Source organism: Chlorocebus sabaeus, chromosome 23 (assembly GCF_047675955.1).
Source record: "Chlorocebus sabaeus isolate Y175 chromosome 23, mChlSab1.0.hap1, whole genome shotgun sequence".
Taxonomy (NCBI): domain Eukaryota; kingdom Metazoa; phylum Chordata; class Mammalia; order Primates; family Cercopithecidae; genus Chlorocebus; species Chlorocebus sabaeus.
The window spans coordinates 50,225,075-50,249,304 of record NC_132926.1 but is presented as its reverse complement, the minus strand read 5'-3'; the positions used below and the strand labels follow the sequence as shown (position 1 = coordinate 50,249,304).

At 38.6% G+C, this 24,230-nt stretch overlaps 1 protein-coding gene across 2 annotated transcripts in view; it reads right to left on the bottom strand.

Annotated features, from left to right (window-relative positions):
- Positions 1 to 8,175: 8,175 nt before the first annotated feature.
- MEIKIN (meiotic kinetochore factor) overlaps positions 8,176 to 24,230 on the bottom strand; it is a 133,093-nt gene continuing 117,038 nt past the window's right edge. The window contains exons 12-13 of one of the 2 annotated variants that reach the window (XM_008014346.3): positions 15,263 to 15,389; positions 8,176 to 8,445 (exon numbers count right to left, since the gene is read on the bottom strand). In XM_008014346.3, coding sequence (XP_008012537.3) covers positions 8,423 to 8,445; positions 15,263 to 15,389 — 150 coding nt within the window. In that variant the 3' untranslated portion in view covers positions 8,176 to 8,422. The remainder of the gene's footprint in view (positions 8,446 to 15,262; positions 15,390 to 24,230) is intronic. The other variant, XM_038008250.2, reaches the window with a different exon arrangement.

Here is a 24,230-nt window from a genome sequence, read left to right as displayed (position 1 = left end):
TATTATCTAACCATGTAATGGTTTTATTTCTATAGTCTTATTTAGTCTTATACTTGAAAGGTACAGGAAAAAATTAGATTTATTTCCTATCATTCATCACAGTTTCTCCTACATTGCAGTGTAATACTAAAGTCACAGAATCAGAGAGTGCTGAAATGATACAAGTTTGTAATAAAAGAGGACACAACTATACATAATTATTCAGATTAAATTTTAAATATTTCAATTTTAGTATCAGTGAATATTATCTTTTATTTTTCCTTTTACTTACTACTACGTCCTATCACAGAGAAGCTGAGGTGTCTTACAGGCAGCCTTTGTAAGTTTAACAAGTCAGCAAAGAGGAAATGTGAGAAAGAAAATAATTATCTACTCATTCATGCTATATCAATGTGGAACTACTGGGTTACAAAGATTAGACATAAAGCCTACACTCTCATTCAAGGGTAGAAGATTCAGTCTCCTCAAAACTCTAACAGTCTATGGATTTCTGTCCACCTGCTTCAAATATTCCCCTCCTGATAGCATAAAAGACAGGCATTCTTTACAATAGGCATTTGCTGGTTACTACATATAGGAAAAGGTGGCAATAAAACTAAAATCTTCCTCAACCACCATGTTAATAAGAATAGTCTCAATTATGCTGAATTATCATGAAACAAATTATAATTTCATTGATAACATCTCAGAACAAGACACTCAAAATCAAGATGATGAAGTAGACCTGCCTGAAAAACATTTAGATGGGTTCAAGTTACCCCGCTTTTAAAAACTCTTAAACCAGCTGACCATTTATTGCTATATAATAAGGAAATGGCAGCATTCTGAAGCACCAGAAAACATAAACAGTGATTTATTCAACAAACATTTCTTGAGTCCCTCCAACATCTCAGACTCTACTCTAAGCACCGGGAATATGGTATTGAACAAGAGAGTCCTTATTCTTAGAAATTTTGTTTTTTGTGGGAAGAGACAAAATAAGATGTTTGCAAGTTGTGCTAGGAGCCACGAAAGAAAGCATGGATAGCAAGCAACTGATGGAGACCAAATTTAGATAGGGTGGTCAGGGAAGGCCTATCCAAAGATGTGTGATTTTAGCGAAGATGTGAAGAATGAAAAGGATCCAGCCATAGGAAGAAGGTGGTGAAGAATATTCTGGCAAACAGAAGAAAAAGTACAAAGGCTCTAAGAGAGAAATGGTTTTGGCCTGTTTGAAGAGGAGAAAGGAGGTCAGAAGAACTAAAATATACTCTGAGAATGGGAGATGGTTTGAAATGATTAGAAAGGTATGAGGGGCCAGATTACGTAGGACCTTCTAAATTATGGAAAGGAGGTTAGACTGAGTGTGATGGGAGCTATCAGAGGAGTTTGAAACAGGAGAGGGACATGACACAATTTATGATTCTACTGTGGCTGTTCTGTGGAGAAGGAATTTTAAAAGAGGAAGAATGGAACCAGAGAAATGAAATGCGTGACTACCTGTATTTTAGGAGAGAATTGATGGTGGCGAGCAAGTTATTTTGGAGATACACACTTCTGTTAGGAATGAAGAAAAGAAAAATATGACTCCTAGGTTTCTGCTGTGAGCAACTAAGTGGAAGTTATTTCCTGATTAAAAGACCAGGCAACACATGGATTTTAAGAGGAAAACCAAACATGTTAAGTTTGGATGTATTAAGTTTTAATTGCCTATTAGACATCCACGTGGAGATATTGAGTAGAATATATGGGAAGAAGCTAGGATTAGTGAGAGAAATTTGGGAGGTGTCAGCTTCTAGACAGAATTTATATTTATGTATATATGTATGTATGTATGTTTGAGAAAGAGTCTCACTCTGTCTCCCAGGCTGGAGTACAGTGGCATGATCTCAGCTCACTGCAAGCTCTGCCTCCCAGGTTCATGCCATTCTCCTGCCTCAGCCTCACAAGTAGCTGGGACTACAGGGACCTGCCACCACACGTGGCTAATTTTGTTTTGTTTTGTTTTGTTTGTATTTTTAGTAAAGACAGGGTTTCACTGTGTTAGCCAGGATAGTCTCCATCTCCTGACCTTGTGATCTGCCCGCCTCAGCCTCCCAAAGTGCTGGGATTACAGGCGTGAGCCACCATGCCCTGTTGCAGGAAGTCCAGGACCCTGAACGGAGGGACCGGCTGAAACCATAGCAGAAGAACATAATTCTGAAGATTTCATGGACATTTATTAGTTCCCCAAATTAATACTTTTATAATTTCTTACACCTGTTTTTACTGCAATCTCTGAACATAAATTGTGAAGATTTCATGGACACTTATCACTTCCCCAATCAATACCCTTGTGATTTCCTATGCCTATCTTTAATCTCTTAATCCCATCATCTTTGTAAACTAAGGTGGATGTATGTTGCCTCAGGACCCTGTGATGATTGCATTAACTGCACAAATTGTTTGTAGAGCATGTGTGTTTGAACAATATGAAATCTGGGCACCTTGATAAAAGAACAGGATAACAGCAATGTTCAGGGAACAAGGAAGATAACTTTAAACTCTGACTGCTGGTGAGCCGGGCAGAACAGAGCTATATTTCTCTTCTTTCAAAAGCAAATAGGAGAAATATCGCTGAATTCTTTTTCTCAGCAAGGAACATCCCTGAGAGAATGCATCCCTGAGGGTAGGCCTCTAAAATGGCTGCTTTGGGGATGGCTGTCTTTTACGGTCGAAGACAAAGGGATGAAATAACCCGGTCTCCCGTAGTGCTCCCAGGCTTATTAGGATGAGGAAATTCCCACCTAATAAATTTTGGTCAGACCAGTTGTCTGCTCTCAAACCCTGTCTCCTGATAAGATGTTATTAATGATAATTCATGCCTGAAACTTCATTAATAATTTTAATTTCACCCCGTCCTGTGATCTCGCCCTGCCTCCATTTGCTTTGTGATATTTTGTTACCTTGTGAAGCATGTGATCTCTGTGACCCACACCCTATTCATACACTCCCTCCCCTTTTGAAAATCACTAACAACTTGCTGGTTTTACAGCTCAGGAAGCATCATGGAACCTGCTGACATGTGATGTCTCCCCCGGACACCTAGCTTTAAAATTTCTCTCTTTTGTACTCTTTCCCTTTATTTCTCAGACCAGCCAACACTTAGGGAAATAGAAAAGAACCCATGTTGAACATCAGGGGTGGGGTTCACCCAATAGCGCCCAGCTGACAGAATTTACAATAATGGAATGGATGACTTTACATGAAAGGAGTGTGTATATAAAGAAGAAGGTTCAGAACTAAGACCCAAAGAGGATAACACTTACAGGTCTGGAAGAGAAAGATCCAACATAGAAGAATGAGAAGGAGCAGCAGTAAGACAAGAGAAGAAAACATCTCTAAAAAGAGAAATGAGTCAACTGTGTTGAATGGTGCTGAAAATTCAAGTGTTCATTAGATTTGTCAATATGGATATCCTGACAAGAACAGTTTCAATGGAGTAATGTGAGTGAAAGCCTGAAGCAGGTTCCAAAAGAAAAAGGGGGCAAAAAAGAAGTGGTAAAGCAAATGCAGACAACTCCTCTTTTTTGCTGAGATGGGGAGCAGAGAGGAGATGGAAAGGAACAACTGGTTTTCTTTTAAGATAGAAGATATTAGAGAATTGTGTATGCAACAGAAACAACCTAATAGGGATGGTGAAAATAAGCACCTACTATGTTCCAAGTGCTAGGAATGCAATAGGAACAAGATGGATACAGGCCCTGCCCTTAAGAAACTAAATAATGAAAAAGCTATTACAGATTGTGATAAGTTATTTCAGGGAATCAAACTTTTCCTTCAAATATAAATTGGCTTGAAATCCTCATCTTGAATTATATTTCAAGTGCACAAAACCATGACAAAAATTATTTCAACAAATATTTTTCAAACATTTAATATACTTAATATGTGTCTGTGCTAGAATCCAGCAATACAATAAAGAACAAGACATAGTTTCTGTGTTCAAGGACTTTACAGTCTAGGGAGAAAAAACAATTGACAGGCTGGGTGTGGTGGCTCACACCTGTAATCCCAACACTTTGGGTGGTCAAGGCAGGTGTATCACTTGAAGTCAGGAGTTCAAGATGTGCCTGGCCAATATGGCAAAACCCTTGTCTGTACTAAAAATAGAAAAATTAGCCTGGCATGATGGTGCATAGCTAATAGTAGTAGTAGTAGTAGTAGTAGTAGTAGTAGTAGTAGAAGTAGAAGTAGTAGTAGTACGAGCTACTACTCAGGAGGTTGAGGCAAGAGAATCGCTTGAACCCAGGAGGTGGAGCTTGCAGTGAGCCTAGATCGTGCCACTGCACTCCAGCCTGGGTGACAAAGAGCAAGGCTCTGTCACAAAAAATAAAAATTAAAATTAAAAATTGACAGGCAATTATAGTACATTTTGATAAATGCTATGATGTGGGAAACTCTAGATTTTGATTGAGTCCATTAGTCAGGATGTTCTACATTGTACATGATAGAAAACCCAAACAAAACTAGCATAAGCAAAGAATGAAACTGATTAGCTCTCATAACTGGATCTAGTGCAGATGAACAATTCAGGCACAGCTTTATCCAAGGACTGCATCAATGGTATTGAGAATTCAGTTTCTTTTTCCCATCTCTAATTTTTCTGTGCAGACTCTATTCCCAGGCAGTGTTGCCATCTGTGGACATAAGCTGGCTGCCAGCAGCTTCCAGGATATATCCTTTCAGACAAAAGTCCAAGAAAAAAAGAAAAGTCTGTCCCAGCATTCCAAGAAAAAAAGCTCTGATATTTAATCCCAGTAGGATCAGTTTAGGCCTTGGACCCATCACCGAACCAATTACTGTGCCAGAGTTGAGAGGGCTAACGTGAATTGGCTTATGCCATGAAAGGCCTACCCCTGGAACTATGGGTGGGATCAATCCAACCTAAACCATATGGCTTAGAAATGTAAAATCCACTTAGGATAAAGTTAGAAGGAAAATGGATAGATGCAGGGGAAGTCACGACACATGTCCACTACCAATATCCATAACAGAGACAAAAACTTGGGATCAGCTATACAGACATGGTAACTAAAGCCATGAGTATATGAGATCACCCATTGCAAGTGTTGCATGAGAAGACCCAGGACAGACCCCCAGGAAACACCAAAACTTAAAGATTGGGCAGAAAAAAAGGAGCCTTTGTAAGAAATGGAAGAGTGAGCTAGAGATGAGATGAGGGCCTGGAGGCTTTAACAGAATGTTTCAGAGAAGTCATTCTTTTCTAGAGGCTTTTTAGGAAGAAAGTACTAGTCTATATAACATCATTAGCTGGAAGAAGTTGGGTAGGATGAGAACTGAAAAATACCCCTTAGATTAGCATCAAGGAGGTTGCTGGGAGCCTTAAGGGGAACAATGTCAGTGGAGAAACAAAGCTAAGGCCAAATTGTGTGTGTGTGGGTATGTTTAGGAAGGGTAAAAGGTGAGGGGTCTGTGAGAACGTAGAAAGCACGCTCTTTAGGAAACATTAATGCAAACGGATGAAGAATGATGGGTTAGCTAGAAGAACATATGGAGTCAAGGTAGGATTTAACATGTAAGATGATGAAACAGTTTAAAATTCAGGTTAGAAAATAAGAGTAGAACAGTAGAGGTTGAAGATAACTTTTATCTGGAAAATTTGGGCATCACACCCTTTACATAAACACATATGCTATATATACAACATAAAAGGCTATTTATAACTGAACAAACCATGATGAATGACATCTTAGAGAGGTGGGAAAAAATACCATCCTAGTTAAAAATTTAAGAATGGAAATGACATCAACTTTCATGTACTTTTTTTGTTTTTGAGATAGGGTCTCACTCTGTCACCCAGGCAGGAGTGCAGTAACATGACCATGGCTCACTGCAACCCTGCCTCCCAGGCTCAAGCAATTCTCCCACCTCAGACTCCTGAGTGGCTAAGACTACAGGCAAGCACCACCATTCCCAGCTAATGTTTGTACTTTTCTTGTAGAGATGGAGTCTCCCTACATTGCCCAGCCTGGTCTCAAACTCCTGGGCTCAAGTGATCTGCTTGTTTCAGCCTCCCAAAGTGCTGGGATTATAGGCATGAGTCACTGTACCTGGCTCTTTCACACACTTTTAACTGAACTTTTGGGGTACTTACGACCTGAGATTTGTTTTTAATGAGATAAAATTTTAACATACAATTTTAAATGCTCAAAAATAAAGTTTAGTTACATGCTGAAGTAAAAGGGTTATTTCATTAACCTTTTTTAGATCGCAGCCTACATTGAAAATAGATGAAAACTATGAACCATGAACCCCTCACCCCATATTCTTTTTTCATATTCTTCCGGGGAGATTCACTGAAAGACCTCTGAGGCCTGGAACAGATATAAGATTAAGCACACAACCTTTTCTAAGGACTTGCCAATAGGATTCTTCTTTGGATTTCTCATGTGACCAGCCAGCAGGCTTCTTCTGCTTTCCATTTTTTTTTTCTGAGACAGAGTCTCACTCTGTCACCCAGGCTGGAGTGCAGTGGAGCGGTCTTGGCTCACTGCCAGCTCTGCCTCCCGGGTTCTCCTGCCTCAGCCTCCTGAGTAGCTGGGACTACAGGTGCCCGCCACCACACCCAACTAATTTTCTGTATTTTTAGTAGAGACGGGGTTTCACCGTGTTAGCCAGGATGGTCTCGATCTCCTGACCTCGTGATCCACCCACCTCAGCCTCCCAAAGTGCTGGGATTACAGGTGTGAGCCACCGCACCCAGCCTTTCCTTGCTCTTAATCATAATTGAAGTTGTTATATCCTCCACTCCTAAGCCTTGAATGCCAATGCCAATTCCAATTCCTTCCTCCCTCCGACCTTTCCTTGTGCTCTAGTCTATAAAACAAAAATATTGAATGTGCCTTTTCTGGGGAGAAGAAAAAAAATATTATACTCAAATATTCCTGCCCCATATCTTGGCTCTATCACTTCCTAAATTACATATCCCTGGCCAAACATTTACCTCTCAGAGCTACCTATATTTTCTTCATCAGCAATGTAAAACTATCAAATGTTTATTTCTTCCAACCCCACAAGGCCCAATCCATGAATCAAGTATTATTCTTTCTCACAGGAACCTACCACCTGATTAGAAACTAGCAAATAATTCATTCTCATTCTCTCTCATCCTACTTGAAATATAAACTGCTTGAAGGCAGAGAAGAGGGCTTCTGTTTCATTCCTTACTACCCCACTGCTTATCACATTTCTTCTTTTAAAACTACCACAAGAGGTGCTGACTTAGTTCAATATTAATTTAGAACACAGGTCTAAATTTTATGCTAGCCTCCATCGTTAACATTTTCATCTAGGTTTCTTCACAACTTTTCCATATTTCATCTTCAAGTGAAATCACAAAATCACAAATAGCTTTGCTAGTGGCTTAAAGCCATGTCAAATCATTATAAGAGTATCTTCATAGGAATGCCTTGTTAAAAATGAATACTATACAGATTATTTAACTGCAAAATAACTCATAGATGTTACAATCTTTCTTAATCCTGAAGTTTTGAAAATTTGACTCTTATGAATGTATAATATTAGTAAAGCCCTTTAGCATCAAGAACTAATCAAGTTAAAATCTCTCCAAGTTATACAACTGGACTCTGTTCACTGTACAGGATTATTGCTTTTTAAGAAGGGAATTGTTGAGATACTGTAAGTTATATTACCAAATTTTTAAAAATCCTACCGATAGTATTAGCTAAAGAAGGTTTTTGTTGGGATAAGGTAATATATTAAATAGTGTAGGACTGATTATACATATTATACATTCCCTACTTCAGCAAACCTTGAGTATAGAGTTTCTTTCAGTCAGACCTGAAATTAGGTCTCTCACTCATGTGGTTTCAATTAAGTTCTGTTAAAAATAGCTCGTAATATAAGCATTTTCATTTTTAGTACTTCAATAACTTCACTACTTTTTTGTTTTGTGTTTTGTTTTTGTTTTTCTCTACATTGCTTTAGAGAAAGATTTATTACTTTTAATCATACTAGCAATAAACTTTGAAGGAAAAAAAACAATCAAAGGAAGTTACATTGTACCCTGGCATTGTCTTTTTTTTTTTTTCTTCTCAGATCTCTCAGGGATGAAGGCTCTTTATGAATAGCTAAAACCATCTATTTTAGTGTACAGTCTTCTAATACCAATTATTTGGTTCTTTATCTTGTAATATAAATACATATATTTAAGAAGCATATGGAAGAATTATTTTTTCTTAACTGATTAAAAGTAAATGACAAGAACCTCAGTAGAATTTCAACACAGAGATATATCACAAATAACTGGAGAATTTTTAATTTTTAATTTCATATAATTTCAGGCAGACATTCTGCTTTATAGACTTTGACTTCACATTCCTGTCTTCAAAGTAGTGAAAATTCAGCCACAGCTGTTTTTTCATGCCATTTTTATTATGATATCTGGAAAAAAAAATAATAGATTACTTTGTACACAAACAGGTGTCCAATACTTATTAATAACCAGTCTGCAGGGGAGAGAGCACTTGATGCCCAGGTCACTCTAGTTTCAGCCCATCAAGCCTTAGGAAACAAATCCAGAGGCCACTAAAAAAAAAAAAAAAAAAAAAAAAAAAAGGGAAAATTTGGCACATCCCTCATTCCTTCTAGGGCATGCTGAGGACATGTTCTCTTTGGAGAAGCAAGGAGATCTGCTCAACAACATTCTGGTTGAAAGCCCAGCAAAAATTGCTGTCAGTGGCCATCACAGGGCCTTTAACCCCAGCTTTGTAACCTGGAGCACTTGATCCAGTTGTTCTTTTCATCCCTGCCCTCAGCCACCACCCAGGAAGAAGCCTCTCATATTCTCTTGCCCACCCTTCCTTTGCATTTTCCTACCCTTTATTTCAGTTGAACCCAGGTTCCATCCCGAAGACAGGACTGCTTCTGGTGCCTTTGCTCCCACATCTTGTGCCAAGAGATACAGAGTGGAACTAGCTTTACCTAGTTAACATTGCCACTTTCATACTATGATATACCTCATCTCTGGCCAAATCAGCCTATATCAATGGCTCTGAAATTCTGTTGCATCTAAAACTACCTAGGATTTTAAAATCCTGATATCTAGGCCATCTTCTATACCAATTAGATCAGGGACCCAAATATCAGACAACCAGGAAGGTATGATGTGCAGCTAAGTTGAGAACCAGACACCTGTATCTTTGCTATTCAAAGTGGGGTCCATGGACCAGTTACGTCAGCATCACCTAAAAGGTTGTGAGAAATGCAGAATCAGCAGTCCCATTCTAAATGTACTGAATCAAAGTCTCCATTTGAACGAGATCCTCAAGCAATTCACAAGTACATTGAAGTTTGGGAAGTGCTGGCTATACTATACTACTCTTTACTACTCCCTGTTTACTGACCTCAGACACTGCTCACTCATTGAAGACTTTGGAAATGGTTCACAGTCATCCTCTTCACATGAATTTCTGAGTAACTTCCCAAGTGAGTAATCAGCCCACCCAACTATCTTGTCTGACCTACCCTTCAACTTCTCAGTCTTCAAATATACATCCAAGGCCATGACCTATATTTTCCCTTGCCATCACCTACAGTGCATCATTTCAGACATTTCACAATACTACAGACCCAAGTCATCTCTAACTACTATTCTTTCTTACTACCCTGCACCACTACCTATGTTAGTCACTAAGTCTTGTCAATTATACCAATAAAAAATTTCTAGTTTAGACTGGTTCTCCTAAATCCTACAGAAATCCTAAATCAGATGCCTGAGGTGATGACCTGGGAATCTGCATTATTTATAAGTTCCTCTGGTGGTCTGAGCACCACATTTTGAGATATACTAGCTCAGATACTTATTTTTTCAACTTTGCTCACTGAAACTTTTGCAAAACTCCCACTTGGCCTTTTTGTTTTTAGGGTCATTTCTTCTCAAATCACCCCTATACTTCCTGTGAGAATGAGCAAATAAAAAGTAAATTTGGGCCAGGTGTGGTGGCTCATGCTTGGAATCCCAGCACTCTGGGAGGCCAAGGTGAGCAGATTGCTTGAGCCCATGAGTACGAGATCAGCCTGGGCATCATGGTGAAACCTGGTCTCTACAAAATACATAAAAATTAGGAAGGCATGGTAGCAACTGCCTATAGTCCCAGCTACTTGGCAGAATCACTGGAGCCTGGAGGGTCGAGGCTGCAGTGAGCTGCGATCACACCACTGCACTCCAGCATGGGCGAGACAGCAAGACTCTGTCTCAAACAAACAAACAAACAAAAACACATATATGCCTCCATTGGGCTTGTTTTACATATCTGACTTCCTCTATGAGACTATAAACTTTGTAAAGACAACTATGTCTTTATATCAGTATCACCAGCAACTATTTCTAGCATATGACATCCAGACTCAACAAATGTTTGCGAATGAGTGAACAAAATAACTGGAGAACTTCATCTTTTCATTCTATAACCATATGACACTAAAACAAGAGACTTAAAAGGCCTCCAGTTTGATTTCTTTATCCCCAAGGCACTGGCTGGCATACTTCATCTCTGTATTTTCACTAGAACAATGGTTCTGTGTCAAAGACTATACACACTTACCTGACATGTTCTTTACATGAGGTGGCATAACCAAATTTGCCAACAATGACACTAACCAGTCAGCATATTTTAGGCTTTCTGCAATTTGATAAAAACCAAAGAACAGGCTGGGTACAGTGGCTCATGCCTGTAATCCCAGCACTTTGGGAGGCCGAGGCAGGTAGATCATGAGGTCAGGAGATCAAGACATTCCTGGCCAACACGGTGAAACCCTGTCTCTACTACAAATACAAAAATTAGCTGGACGTGATGGTATGTGCCTGTAATCCCAGCTACTCGGGAGGCTGAGGCAGGAGAATCGCTTGAACCAGGGAGTCAGAGGTTGCAGTGAGATGCCACTGCACTCCAGCCTGGCAACAGAACGAGACTCCGTCTCAAAAAACAAACAAACAAACAAAACAAGACAAAAAAACAAATACAACCAAAGAACAGTTTTCAAAAGGGAGATGAAGAAGGCTAAACTTGAGAAATTAACCTAACCTATAGAAACAAATAATTATTGCATAATGAGTGACTATTATGTGTCACACTCTTTACAAAGATTATCTTAGTCCTCACAACAATTCTTTGAGGTAAGAACTACTATTTTACCAAGATAGGAGGTAACAATTCTTTGAGGTAATAACTACTATTTTACCAAGATAGGAGGCTAAAATTCAGAAAGTTTAAGGAATTTGCTTATGTAATAGTTAGAATTTGAACTTAGGGATGTCCTATTCTTAAGTGATTTCTACTACCATCTTTCAGATACTCGAATTAATATGTTTCCACTTCATTTGTCATATATCTGTATGAATCTTCTGCCTGCTATTATTATCTAGAAAATCAAACTTCTCACTAAAGATAACATATGCATCCAGTTAAAGGCTGTGATTCTACAGTACTAGCCTGAGAGATGAATTCATAACACGTAATTTATCGTCTCTTCTGGAGCTCAAAATAAAATAAAAATTATTTAAAATTTACTATAAGGATAGCTACAGGTTTTGTCTGATGAACCAAAAGGTATTATTAGACTTCTCTAACACCTCAAAGTTAAAAGTGTCCTCTCGGGTTCCTACAGTGTCTTGTTCTAGTTCTGATTCTACAAGTAATAAGCTCTATGAACTTGGGCAAGTCACTTAACCTGGCCACGTCATTTTTGTTATATGTAAAATGAGTAAAATAAACTAATGAAATGGTTCTCAAATGTTTGTGCTTACTGGAATCACTTTCAAAACGCAGGTTCCTGTGCCATCTCTAGAGACTGTAGTTTACCAGGTCTATAGTTATTCTGGTGGAGGTGGTCAGAAGGACCACGCTTTGAGAAACCTTAGACTAGATGTTTTCTACAGCCTCCTTTATCTGGCTGTCACTATTCCAATGACTTACCCACACCACCTCCTCTATCACATCTCTTTGGTTCACTTTCAACATTGTTTTTTCTTTAATCAGCATAGTGCCAGTTATTAATGAACAAAAAGTATACTGATCAGAGTCCTAGACTGAAATTCAAAGTGAATTTCACCCTGTAGTCCTGATTAGATTACTGCCAAAATAGCTAAAACTTTAAATGCCAGGACTAAAAATAGGCTGCTGCATGTTTAAAATAACATGATCACTAGTTAGCTTGGCGCTTTGCTATTTTTACTAAAGGAAAGAGACAAGTGGCCAGAGGTTGAAAGGGAAACAGGAGGCAGCTGTTATGATGAGAGCCTAGAAAGAGGCCAGGAGATGGCACCATTAGTTCATTACTTCAACATTAATGGGGAGGGGAAGTGAGGGCAGTTATCTCTGTAAATTAAACTGAAAAACTTCAGTCTGAACACTCAAAAGAACCCCCCAGACACTTTAGTTCTGATTTGTTGCACACTTAAGTCCAGAATTTTGACAATATCTAATGTCAGAAACTAATATGACAAGCCAAAAAGATCAAATTAAAAGTGTTTTTAGTGTTATTTGTAAACTTTTTTTTTTTCTTTTTTTTATTTTTGAGATGGAGTCTCACTCTGTTGCCCAGGCTGGTATGCAGTGGTGCAATCTCAGCTCACTGCAACCTCTGCCTCCCAGCACCTGCCACTATGCCCAGCTAATTTTTGTATTTTTAGTACAGACAGGGTTTCACCATGTTGGCTAGGCTGTTCTCAAACTCCTGACCTCAGGTGATCCACCCAACTCAGTCTCCCAATGTCCTGGGATTACAGGCATGAGCCACCACGCCTGGCCAACTTCTTTTTTTTGAGACAGAGTCTCACTCTGTTGCCCAGGCTGGAGTGCAGTGGTGCGATCTCGGCTCACTGCAAGCTCTGCCTCCCAGGTTCATGCCATTCTCCTGCCTCAGCCTCCCGAGTAGCTGGGACTACAGGTACCCGCCACCACGTCTGGCTAATTTTTTGTAGTTTTAGTAGAGAGGGAGTTTCACCGTGTTAGCCAGGATGGTCTCGATCTCCTGACCTCCTCGTGAACCACCCACTCTTGGCCTCCCAAAGTGCTAGGATTACAGGCATGAGCCACCACGCCCAGCCCAGCCAACTTCTTCTTAAAGTATAACAAATACACAGAAATGTACACATATGTACAGCTTGATAGGTTTTCACAAACACAACATACCTGTGTAAACAGCACAGAGATAATGAAACACAACATTACCGGCACCCTAGAATTCCCCCTTGTAATCTCTTCCAAGTAATGCCCCCACTCCAACAAGGGCATCCACTATCATGATTTCCATTATAATTTAGTTTTGCCAGGTTTTATACTGTATGTGAATAATATTAAATATACTCTACTGGGTCTGGCACCCTTTGTTAAATGGTAAGGCATTATTTCTGAGTAGATCTGTTTCTGTGAGGATGTTTCCAGAAGAGACTGGCATTTGAATCAGTGAACTGAATAAAGAAGATCTGCCCTCACCCAAAGTGGTCAGGCACTATTCAACTGGTTGAGGACCAGAATAGAAAAGGCAGAGGAAAGGCAGATTTACTCTCTCTTCTGGAGCGAGGATATCCATTTTCTCTTGCCCTTGAACCTTAGAACTCCAGGTTCCCTGGCCTATGGATTCTGGGAGTTGCACTGCAACTCCCCAAGTTCTAAGTCCCTTGGACTTGGACTTAGTGATGCCACTGGCTTCTCTGGTTCTCCAGCTGGCACATGGCACGTCATAACCACATTAGCCAATTTTCGTTAAAAATCCCCCTCACTGGCTCGGCGCAGTGGTTCACACCTGTAATCCCAGCACTTTGGGAGGCCGAGGCAGGTGGATCACGAGGTCACGAGATCGAGACCATCCTGGCTAACACAGTAAAACCGCATATCTACTGAAAATACAAAAAAAAAAAAAAAAAAATTAGCCGGGCATAGTGGTGGGTGCCTGTAGTCCCAGCTACTCGGGAGGCTAAGGCTGGAGAATGGTGTGAACCCGGGAGGTGGAGCTTGCAGTGAGCTGAGATCGCGCCACTGCACTCTCCAGCCTGGGTGACACAGCAGGACTCTGTCAAAAAAAAAAAAAAAAAAAATCCCCTCTCATATATCTCTGTTTCCTTTAGGTTCTGTTTTTATGGAGAACCCTGACAAATACAATTATTAAGTATCAAATGAGTAGCATTGAATTGAGTATTCAAGGAACTTGTAAAAAAGAGAGATCTCTGTAGACTTAGAGAATGCTCAGGGCAGGTACTGTGGAGGAAATAAGTACAAGAATTAAGAATGGACATCTTGGTTGAATTGAAGCTGTACATATCTAACTAAATTTCAATTGTTTCATTGGCTGTTTATTCATAAAAATTCCAAAGTGCCACTGAGTAATTAGACGTTCTGCTTAAGCATAGAGGGGGGAGATGTTAAGCCTTCTAAACTTAAAAAAAAAAAAAAAAAAAAAAAAAAACAAGAAAAAACAAAACAAAACAAAACAAAAACACTGCATTTGGAGTTTAGAAAGCTTAAAAGACTGAATTCCTCTCTACCACTTGGAAGAAGTATGATCTTGGACAAATTCCATACTACCTTAAATCTCAGAGCCTTAATACATAAAATGGGAATAACAGTACACATCTTATCTATTATAAAGTCATAATGAGAAATACATGAAATATAAGGTTCTTAGCACAGTGCCTTTCACAGAGGAAGTACTCAACCAATATGAGGTGAATGCAAAAACATCTCCACATCTCTAAAAAGAATGCTACTAAAATTGAAACTAAAACAATACTAAATTTCACATAATTGTAAGAGGAAGTATCCTGGATAAATAGATTTTACATCAGTGTCATATGCTAATTTTTCAAAAGATAAAGTATCTGTCTTTAAAAAAATTATTTAACTCTGGTTCTGGTTCTGAAATCTGACCAGACTTTTTTTTTTTTTTTTAATGAAGAGACAGACAGTGTCTCCCTCTGTCACTCAGGCTGTAGTACAGTGACCTGATGATAGCTCACCATAACCTTGAACTCCTAGGCTCAACTGATCCTCCTACCTCAGCTATCCAAAGTGCTGGGATTATAGGCATGAGCCACTGAGTCCACCCCTGACCAGGCTTTTATAATTTTACCTTTTCCACTTTGTGCAAGAACTCTTAGAATACAATTTATATCTGAATTTCTTGTGTACATAAGGCATTTTTAATGAAAAAAAAGTTTTCTATCATCCAAAAAGTATGCTCTGCATTCATACTACAGTACCTTGAGGGATATCCTTAGGAAGAGAATATTTCTTCTTCTTTACAATAACACCTTTATTTTTCACTTGTCTAGTTCCTCCTGGTGATGCTCTAATAATACAACATATTTCTGATGTATTTGCAGGTAACTGGAAAAGAAAAAAAGCAGATATTACATAATTCCTCCAAATATAACATTTGTATGTTGCTTTATTTCAAATGCAACTAGTCTTAATATCTGTATTTCTTAGATATTAATAATAGCAAGCATTTATTAAGTGCTTACTCCACTCCTAACAGTAATTGGTTTTAAAAATATGTTCATTTAATATTCACAAAACCAAGCAAGGCAGATTATATCATCTCCATTTTATAAATGAGAAAACAGTTTTGGAGAGACTGACTTACTTAAGGATAGGGAGCAAGTAATGGTAGAGTTGAGATTCAAGCATGCTGAAGTGGGAGAGAAAGTTTGCAAGATTTATTGAGTTAAAACACAAATTTAAATTTAACTGAGTTAAACACTAAATTCCTTAATTTTTTACCTCAGGTAATTCTGACAATTTCCCATCAGGCAGATAGTCTCTGGAATAAAAAAATACTGGCTGGGCACGGTGGCTCATGCCTGTAATTCCAATACTTTGGGAGACTAATGCAGGAGGATTCCTTGAGGCAGAGGCAGAGGCTGAAGCAGAGGCAGAGGGGGAGGGGGAGGGAGAGGAAGATGGTGAGGGGGAGCAGGAGAGGGAGTGGGAGGGGGGAAAGAAAGGAAAGAAATGCCTTATCTTTCAGAAGTGACATCTCTTGTTTTTTAGAATTCAGAAGCAGAGATGTATTTATCCAGAGCTTCTGTTATTTTAAATAAAGTCTATATAGAAACTTACGTAATTTTTTTTTTCTTTTTTTTTGAGACAGGGTCTCTTTCTTTTGCCCGGGCTGGAGTGCAGTGGCGTGATCTTGGCTTAAAGCAACCTCTGCCTCCCAAGTTAAGTGATTTTCGTACCTCAGACTCCCAAGTAACTGAAACTACAGGCATGCGCCACTACATCTGGCTAATTTTTTTGTTTTTAGTAGAGATGGCGTTTCACCATGTTGGCCAGGCTGGTCTCTAACTTCTGACCTCAGGCGATCTGCCCGTCTCGGCCTCCCAAAGTGCTGGGATTACAGGAGTGAGCCACCGTGCCCGACCAGAAACTTCTTATGTAAATTTAAAAAAATATTTTTTAAGTTTTATAAGTATATAGTAGGTATATATATTTATGCAGTACATTATATGTTTTGGTACAGACATGCAATGCATAATAATCACATCTATGGAAAATCAGGTATCCATCCCCTCAAGCATTTATTCTTTGCATTATAAACAATCCAATTCGTTATTTTTAAATGTACAATTTTAAATACCAGACTTTTATAATTTTACCATTTCCACTTTGTGCAAGAACTCAGAATATAATTCATAACTGAATTTCCTGTGTACCTAAGGCAGTTTCCTATAGGGCCAGCAAATACCAGGTCTTATTCATTCTTTCTATTGTTTTGTACCCATTAACCATCCCCACCTACCCCCATCAATCCCCACCCCCAGCACCCAGCTATCCTTCCCAGTGTCTGGTAACCATCCTTCTATTCTCTATCTCCATGAGTTCAATTGTTTTGATTTTTAGATCCCACAAATAAGTGAGAACAAGTGATGTTTGTCTTTCTGTGCATGGCTTATTTCCCTTAACATAATGACCCCCAGTTCCATCCATGTTGTTGCAAATGACAGGATCTCATTCCTTTCCATGGCTGAATAGTACTCCATTGTGTGTAAGTATCACATTTTGTTTATCCATTCATCTGTTGATGGACACTTAGGTTGCTTTCAAATCTTGGCTATCGTGAACAGTGCTGCAACAAACATGGGAGTGCAGATATCTCTCCGATATACTGGTTTCCTTTCTTTTGGATATATACCCAGCAGTGGGATTGCTGGATTGGTAGCTCTATTTTTAGTTTGTTTGTTTGTTTCCCGAGACAGAGTTTCACTCTGTTGCCCAGGCTGGAGTGCAGTGGCGTGATCTTGGTTCACTGCAAACTCTACCTACCAGGTTCAAGCAATTCTCCTGCCTCAGCCTACCAAGTAGCTAGGATTACAGATGCACACCACCATGCCTGGCTAATTTTTGTTGTTTCAGTACAGACCGGGTTTCACTATGTTGGCCAGGCTGGTCTCAAACTCCTGACCTCGTGATCCGCCCACCTAGACCTCCCAAAATACTGGGATTACAGGCATGAGTCACCGTGCCTAGCCTATTTTTAGTTTTTTTGAGGAACCTCCAAACAGTTCTCCATAGAGGTTGTACTAATTGACATTCCCACCAACAGTTTATAAGGGTTCCCTTTCTCCACATTCTCACTAGCAACTGTTATTGCCTGAGTTTTGGATAAAAGCCATTTTAACTGGGGTGACATAATATCTTACTGTACTTTTGATTTGCATTTCTCTGATGATCAGTGATGTTGAACACTTTTTCATATGCCTTTTTGTAATTTGTATGCCTCCTTTTGAGAAATGTCTTTTCAAATCTTTTCCCCATTTTTGAATCAGATTAGATTTTTTTCCTACAGAGATATTTGAGCCCCTTTTCCCTACAGAATTGTTTGAGCTCCTGGTTATTAATCCCTTGCCAGATGGGTAGTTTGCAAATATTTTCTCCCATTCTGTGGGTTGTCTCTTCACATTGTTGTTTCCTTTGTTGTGTAGAAGCATTTTAACATGATTTGATCCTATTTGTCTATTTTTGCTTTGGTTGCCTGTGCTAATGGGGTATTATTCAATAAATATTTGCCCAATGTCCTAGAGTGTTTCCTCAATGTTTCCTTGTAGTAGTGTCATAGTGTGAGGTCTTAAGGTATTTAATCCACTTTAATTTTTCTATAAGGTAACAGGTAAGGATCAACTTTCATTCTTCTGCATGTGAATATTCAGTTTTCCCAGTATAATTTACTGAAAAGACTGTCTTTCCCCAATGTATGTCCTTGCTACCATTATGGAAAATGAGCTCGCTTTAGCTGTACGGATTTCTCTCTGGGTTCCCTATTTGGTTCCATTAGTCTGTGTGTCTCTTTTTATGCCAGCACCATGTTGTTTTCATAGCTCTGTAGTATAACTTGAAGTAATATCATTCTTCTAGTTTTGTTCTTTTTGCTCAAGATAGCTCTATTAGTCCCTTCTCACACTGCTATGAAAAAAAATACCCCAAGCTAGGTAATTTATTAAGGAAGGAGGTTTAATTGACTCACAGTTCCACATGGCTGGGATAGCCTCAGGAAAGTTACAATCATGGTGAAAGGCACACCTCTTCACAGGATGGCAGAAGACAGAATAAGTGCCAAGTGAAGGGGAAGCCCCTTATAAAACCATCGGATCTTGTGAAAACTCACTATCATGAGAACAGCATGAGGGAAACTGCCCCCATGATTCAATTACCTCCACCTGGTCCCACCTTTGACATGTAGGGATTACTACAATTCAAGGTGAGATTTGCGTGGGAACACAGAGACCAACTGTATCAATAGCTTTGGCTATTCTGGATCTTTTGTGACTGCATGTAAGTTTTAGAATTGTTTTTCCTGTTTCTGTGAAGAATGTCATTGGTATTTTCATAGAAATTCCATTAAATTTGTACATTGTGTTGAGTAGTATGGATATTTTTATGATATTGACTCTTCCAATCTATGAACATGAAATATATTTCCATTTTTTTGGTGTCCTCTCCAATTTCCTTCATGTTTTATAGTTTTCATTGTACAGATCTTTCACTTTTTTGGTTAAGTAAATTCCTAGGTATTTATTTTACCTATGGCTATTGTAAAAGGGAATACTTTTTATATTTCTTTTTCAGATTGTTCACTGTTGGCATATAGAAATGCTACTGATTTTGGTATGTTGATTTTGTATCTTGCAACTTTCCTGAATTTATTTATCAGTTCTAATAGCTTTTTGGTGGAATCTTTAGGTTTTTTCAAGTATAAGATCATATTATCTGCAAACAAAGATAACTTCTTCCTTTCCAATTCAGATGCCCTTTATTTCTTTCTCTTGTCTGACTCCTCTAGCTAGGACTTCCAATACTACGTTGAATAACTGGTGAAAGTGAGCATCCTTGTCTTGTTCCAGGTTTTAAAAAAAAAAAAAAGGCTTTCAGTTTTTTCTCATTCAGTATGATACTAGCTGTGCGTCTATTATGTATGGCTTTTATTATGTTTGACAGAGCAGAAGCACGATCATCTCAGACAAATACCGCCACTTTAAGTTCCAGCTACCTTTCTAGCCTCATGCATTTCAAGGAAATCATTTCTATTCTACCTACAAGCAGCCAGAAAGAGCAGACAGTAAAACACAGATAAGACAGCTCCCACACAGAGGGAAATGGGGGGAAAGTCTCTTGGGTAACTGCCAAACTTCACCCTCATACAATGGGCCCCAGTAAAACAGTGGGCCTTAATAGGCACATTCCTTTCCCTGCAGGTGCACTAAGACAGGGAAGCTAAAAGCAGACTGGGGGCGTTGGTGGTGGGGAGGTATGCCTGCAGCTGCAGAAAGATGTATGGGAACACACACACAACTCTCCCTCCCAGATAAGCACAACAGGCCAGGCGTGGTGGCTCATGCCTGTTATCCCAGCACTTTGAGAGGCCAAGACGGGAGGATCAGTTGACGTCAGGAGTTCAAGACCAGCCTAGCCAACATGGTGAAACCCCAACTCTACCAAAAATACAAAAATTAGCCAGGCATGGTGGTGCATGCCTGTAATCCCAGCTACTCTGGAGGCTGAGGCAAGAGAATTGCTTGAACCCCTGAGGTGGAGGCTCACTTCCAGCCTGGGTGACAGAGCTAGAAGCTAGACTCCATCAAAAAAAAAAAAAAAGGCACAACAGAGAGACACAGAAGCAATCCAAGCTTCTAATAAACTCTCCTACTCTGAATCCTTAAAAACTCTTAGTCTATAAGACAGTGTGCCTCTGACCTAACTCGGCCAGAAGGCTCCTCTCAGGTTTGTTTTCTCTAAGATAAACCTGCCTTGACTGGAAAGCTACCTTTCTTGTTTCTTTCCTTTCTTTAATTCTTACAATGTTGAGATATGTTCCTTCTATGCCCAGTTTTTTGAGTGTTTTTATCATGAAGGGGTATTAAACTTTATCACATGCTTTTCAGCATCAATTGATCATATGGATTTTGTCCTTCATTCTGTTGACACAAAGTATCATGCTGATTGATTTGCATATGCTTAACCATCCTTGCATCCCTGGGATAAAACCTACTTTGTCATGATAAATGGCTTTTATTTATTTATTTATTTATTTATTTATTTATTTATTTGAGATGGAGTCTCACTCTGTCACCCAGGCTGGAGTATAGTGGTGTGTTCTCAGTTCACTGCAACCTCTGCCTCCGAGGTTCAAGTGACTCCCCTGCCTCAGCCTCCTGAGTAGCTGGGATTACAGGTGTGCACCACCATGCCTGGCTAATTTTTTTGTATTTTTAGTAGAGACAGGTTTTCAGCATGTTGGCCAGGCTGGTCTCCAACTCCTGACCTCAGGTGATCTGCCTGCCTCAGCCTCCCAAAAGTGCTTGGATTACAGACGTGAACCACTGTGCCTGGCTGATAAATGATCTTTTAAATGTATTGTTGAATTTGGTTTGCTACTATTTTGTTGAGGATTTTTCCATCAATATTCATCAGAGATACTGGCCTATAATTTTCTTTTTTTGAGGTGTCTTTCTCTCGTTTTGGTATCAGGGTAATTCTGGTCTCATAGAATGAATTTGGAAGTATTCCCTCCTCCGAGATTTTTCAGAACAGTTTGAGTAGGATTGGTATTAGTTCTTCTTCAAATGTTTGGGAGAATTCAGCAGCAAAGCCATGAAGTCCTGGGCTTTTCTTTACTGGCAGACTATTATGGCTTCAATCACATTACTTGCTATTGGTCTATACAGGTTTTTGATTGATGGTTCAATCTTTGTAGGTTCTCTGTGTCTCAAAATTTCTCCATTTCTTTTAAATTTTCCAAATTATTGGCATATAGTTGCTAATAGTGGCCACTAATGATCCTTTGAATTTCTGTAGTATTCATTGTAATGTTCCTTCTTCATCTCTGATTTTATTTACTTGGGTCTTCTTTTTTTCTTAGTCTGGCTAATGGTTTGTTAATTTTGTTTATCTTTTCAAAATACCAACTTTTTGTTTTGTTGATCTCTTGTATGTTTCTTCAAATTCATTTATTTCTGTGCTGATCTTTATTATTTCTTTCTTTTACTAATTTTGGGTTTGCTTTGCTCCTGCTTTTTCTAGTTCTTTAAGATGTGTCGTTAAGTTGCTTATTTGAAGGTTTTCCTCTTTTCTGATGTAGGTACTTACAGCTCTAAATTTCCATTAGTACTGCTTTTGCTGTATCCCATAGGTCTTGGAATGTTGTATCTCCATTATTATTTGTTTCAACAATATTTTCAATTTCCTTCTTAATTTGTCATTGACCACTGGTCATTCAGGAGCATACTGTTCAAATGCCAGGTGTTTGTATAATTTCCAAAATTCCTCATTATTGATTTGAAGTTTTACTCCATTGCGGTCAGGATAGATGCTTGATATTGTTTCAATTTTTTGAGTGTTTTAAGACTCATTTTGTGCCCCAACACATGGTCTGTCCTTTGAGAATGATTCATGCATTGAGGAGAAAAATGTGTATTCTGAAGCCACTGGATAAAATGTTCTAAAATATATTTTAGGTCCATTTGTTCTACAGTGCAGATTAAGTCTGATGTTTCTTTGTTGATTTTCTGTCTGGGAGATCTGTCCAATGCTGAAAATGGGCTCTTTAAGTCTCTAGCTGTTGTTATATTAAGTTCTGCCTTTTTTTTTTTTTTTTTTTTTTTGAGACAAGATTTACTCTTTTGCCCACGATGGAATGCAGTGATCCAAACACAGCTCACTGCAGCCTCAACCTCCTGGGATCAAGCAGTCCTTCCACTGCAGCCTCATGTATAGCTGGTGCCACCATGCCTGGCTTTTTTTTTTTTTTTTTTTTGGAGACATGGGGTCTCACTTTGTTACCCAGGCTGGTCTCAAACTCCTGGGCTCAAGTGATCCTCCCACTTTGGCCTCCCAAAGTGCTGAGACTACAGACATGAGCCACCACACCCGGCCTCTCTCTTTAGCTCTACTAATATTTCCTTTATATATCTGGGTGCTCCAGTGTTAGGTGCATATGTATTCACAATATGCTCTTACTGAACTGACCCCTTTATCTTTATGTAATAACCTGCTTTGTCTTTTCTTACAGTTTTTGCCTTTAAATCTGTTTTGTCTAAGTATAGCTACTTTTTTTTTTGGTTTCTATTGGGATAAAATATCTTTTTCCATCCCTTTATTTTCAGTTTGTGTGTATCTTTATAGCTGAAATGTGCTTCTTGTAGGCAACAGATAATTTGGTCTTGTTTTCTTTTGTTTTTTTTAATCCATTCAGCCACTCTATGTCTTTTCATTGAAGAGTTGAGTCCATTTGCATTCAATGTTGTTATTGATAGTTAGGGACCTACTGCTGCCATTTTATTATTTGTTTTCTGGTTGACTGACGGTCTTCTCTTTCTTTTTTCCTTCCTTCCTGTCTTCCTTTTAGTGAAGATGATTTGCTCTTGCAGTACACTTCAATTTCTTGCTTTTTATGTTTTGTGTATCCGTTGTATGTTTTTTGATTTGAGGTTACCATGAGGCTTGCAAATATTATAACTATTTTAAACTGATGACAACACTGATTTCATAAACATGCAAAAATAATATTAAAACTCTATACTTTAACTTTGTCCCCTCGCTTTTTAACTTTTTTTTCTCTTTATGTCTTATTGTACTGTCTATGTCTTGAAAAGTTGTAGTTATGATTTACTGGTTCACTGTTTAGTCTTTCTCCTTAAGTCAAGAGAAGTTTATACACTGTGATAACAATGTTATACTATTCTGTTTTTCTCTGTGCTTACTATTACCAGTGAGTTTTCTACCTTTAAATGATTTCTTATTGTTTATTAACATCCTTTTCTTTCAGAATGAAGAAATCCCTTTAGCATTTTCTGTAGGACAAATCTGGTGTTGATGAAATCCCTCAGCTTTTGTCTGTCTATGGAGATCTCTATTTTTCCTTCATGCTTAAAGGATTTTTTGGACAGATATACTATTCAAGGGTAAAAGTTGTTTTCCTTCAGCACTTTAAATATGTCATGTCACTCTCTCCTGGCCTGTAAGGTTTCTACTGTAAAGTCTGCTGCCGGATGTATTAGAGCTTCATTTTATGTTGTTTCTTTTTTTTCTCCTTGCTGCTTTTAGGATCTTTACTATATCCTTGACCTTTCAGAGTTTGATTATTAAATGCCTTGAGGTAGTCTTCAGATTAAATCTGCTTGGTGTTCTACAAACTTCTTGTCCTTGGATATTGATATCTTTCTCTATGATTGGGAAGTTCTCTGTTATTATCCCTTTAAATAAACTTTCTATCCCTATCTCTTTCTCTACCTCCTCTTTAAGACTGATAACTCTTAGGTTTGCCCTTTTGAGGCTATTTTCCAGATTTCGTAGGTGTGCTTCATTTTTTATTCTTTCTTCTTTTGTCTCCTCTTTGTCTTTTCAAATAGCCAGTCTTAAGCTCACTAATTCTTTCTTCTGCTTGATCAGTTCTGCTGTTAAGAGACTCTGATGAATTCTTAAGTATGCCAAATTGCAGTTTTCAACTCCAGGATTTCTGCTTGATTCTTTTTAAGTATTTGAATGCCTTTGTCTAATTTACCTGATTTCTAAATTCTAAATTCTAAATTCTGAATTCCAAATTCCTTCTCTATGTTATCTTGAATTTCTTTGAATTTCCTCAAAACAACTATTTTGAATCCTCTGTCTGAAAGGTGATATATCTCTATTCTCCTGGATTGGTCCCTGGTGTGTTATTTAGTTCTGGTGAGG